The following is a 2,500-nucleotide window of genomic DNA, read 5'->3' as shown; positions in this document are numbered from 1 at the left end:
TCGGCGGCGGCGAGGGCGGACAGGGCGAGAGGGTAGGTGGGGTGCGGGTAGTACAGCAGAGGCGGAGACGACAAGGGGTTGCTGGTGCCGCCACTGCTGCCCCCAGTACTACTGCTGCTGAGGCTACTGGTGCTGCTGCTCGTGCTGCTACTGGTAGTGCTGGAGACCCCCGTGATGCCCGCGCTGAGGGACACGGCCGCCGCAGCGTACTGAGGACACGATAATCACGTTAGCGTCGGGCTTACACGGGACATTTATGTGACAGATGTGTTAGTGCGGGGAGAATGTATGCAATGATTTATTGCGGCGTTAGGGCTCTGTTACCAGGCCCTCGCACTGTGATCTACGACTCCTTGTCTGACTGAGAAGCTGGTTAGTCCCGAAATCAAAGTGAAAACTAGAAGTGATGATGAAATATCTGGACGTCATAGGAGCAGCATGGGAAGGAAAGCGGAGAGACATAAACTAATATATGAGACATATGCACGATAACAAAGAAACGTAATACAGTGAAAGTGGGAGATACACAGAGAGGAAAGGAGGGTATGAATGAGGAAGAGAAGGCACTGGTAAGTTTGGCTGTAATGAAGATCGATGAAATGCCATGGCGGAGGATGAAAATCCCCAAAATGTAATTTCTAAACAATAAGAGAAAATAAGAAAATGCTGTGAAGGGCGGCCCCTGACCTGATGGGCGGCGGAGAGCAGCGCGGGGTCGAGCGAGAGCGCCGGCAGCGTGGGCAGCCTGTCGTACGCAGGAGGGTGAAGGCGAAGCGGAGACACGTAGGGCGCCACACGACACGCCTCGAGGGGCACGCCCACCCCGCCCGAACTGCCGAGGCCCACGCTGCTGGCTGGCATCACGCCCATCGGGGAGGTGGCGGTGGACGACGGGGAGAGCAGCATGCCGGCTGTGGGAGATGGAGCCGGGTGCTGTGTTCAGTATTTACAGTATATATGAGTATGCGGATAAATCGCTACACAGAAATACACGCGCTGGCACAAAGTCACACAGACATACACAAGTACATGCATAGACACATATATTGCACACACACACACACACACACACACACACACACACACACACACACACACACACACACACACACACACACACACACACACACACATACACAGTCCAAGTTCTAATATAAGGGAGATGAAAAGAAGTTACACCAACCGACTGTATGTGATTTCTAAAATCCCCAACACATAAATCTCAATCAGCTCAGACTGCAGGCTTCACATCTATTGATTATGTCCAATGAGAAACAACGGATTCTCCGGCGGGCTCATTTTATAACTCCCGTGCTAGTCATCATTATCATTATCTCTCTGTCTATGCCTTTATCATCGACGGTCTTCTGGTTCACTCTTTAACACACTTTCTTAATCAGTCGTACGTGTAGAGAGGAAGCGAGTGTTGGAACCATTGTCTGGCGCGTTCGAAACCTATCATTGATTCCGACTTCGACTGATATGATTAGCTAATCCCAAGACAACAGAGTGGTCTGATGTCGCTGATTTTCCCTTTTTCCGTTCCAAGACGTTCCCTAATCACGAAGAAGAAGAAGAAGAGGAGAGAGAGAAAAAAAATAATCAGGACAGAAGAATCGGACAATGGAAGAGGCAAATGTTGACACAAAGTTCATAATCAAAGTAAAAACAGCGGTCACGTACTCTTGGATCCTTTAAGTTGGAGCGAGAATGTCACAAAATGGCTTCTCCGCTGCGCTTTTCTTTTCCGAGTATCGGACTTAATCACTTAATTCCGTCGAAAGTTTCTTACAGGCGAATTCTCCAGCGAGTCGTTTTCCAAGACGATCATGGAGCTTATTAAAAAAAACGCGTGTATTAATTTTGCGCACGCCCGGTTGACAACGCCATCCGCGCACGATAATGCGAATAATTTTCATAATTTTGATAATTTTGCACTCTCGACGCCATAAACTCGGGATGAAAGTTTGGTAATTAGCTCACTTGCCTGAATATGATTAGCTCGGATTTTCCAGACTTTCGGCATTGTGTACATCCTGCTAATGACATTGTCTCGGCGCCTGGGCATAATTGGATTTGGAGATTATCAGATTAGCAGATTTTCAGATTTCAGGATTTGCATAATTTTGAATCCTTGACTGTTGGGCAAAATGAACGAAGGTCTTTGTGTGCGGCTGATATGAATAAATATGAATAGGTATAAAAGATTTATTTTTTTTTATTATTTTTTTTCCCCGAGGGAGGGTGGAGCGATGGGGAGGGGGAGAGGGGAATGAAAGAGAGAATGGAGAAATAGGAGGTGATAAATAGGGAAGAGGGAATGGAAGAGGAGAAAAGAAAAGCGGGAAGTGGGACGGTAAATAGAAGGCAAGGAAGGAGGATAGGAGATGGAAGGAGGGAGAGAGAGGGAAAACGGAGAATGGAGTGGGTGGGTAAATACGTGGCAAGGAAGGGAGAGAAAAGGGGTAGATGTTGGAGGAAAAAATAAGAATTCAAAGAA

At 47.7% G+C, this 2,500-nt stretch overlaps 1 protein-coding gene across 1 annotated transcript in view; it reads right to left on the bottom strand.

The window, feature by feature from the left end:
* The window catches only part of LOC119573878 (short stature homeobox protein 2-like), a 25,488-nt gene that overhangs the window by 94 nt on the left and 22,894 nt on the right, over positions 1–2,500 (bottom strand). The window contains exons 6-9 of the mRNA XM_037920985.1: positions 1,988–2,060; positions 688–933; positions 193–209; positions 1–111 (exon numbers count right to left, since the gene is read on the bottom strand). The exon at positions 1–111 is cut by the window's left edge and continues 94 nt beyond it. Coding sequence (XP_037776913.1) covers positions 1–111; positions 193–209; positions 688–933; positions 1,988–2,060 — 447 coding nt within the window. The remainder of the gene's footprint in view (positions 112–192; positions 210–687; positions 934–1,987; positions 2,061–2,500) is intronic.

This window comes from Penaeus monodon, chromosome 6 (assembly GCF_015228065.2).
Source record: "Penaeus monodon isolate SGIC_2016 chromosome 6, NSTDA_Pmon_1, whole genome shotgun sequence".
NCBI classification, from domain to species: domain Eukaryota; kingdom Metazoa; phylum Arthropoda; class Malacostraca; order Decapoda; family Penaeidae; genus Penaeus; species Penaeus monodon.
Note: the sequence above shows the minus strand (reverse complement) of the source record. Positions and strands in the feature narration are given on the sequence as shown.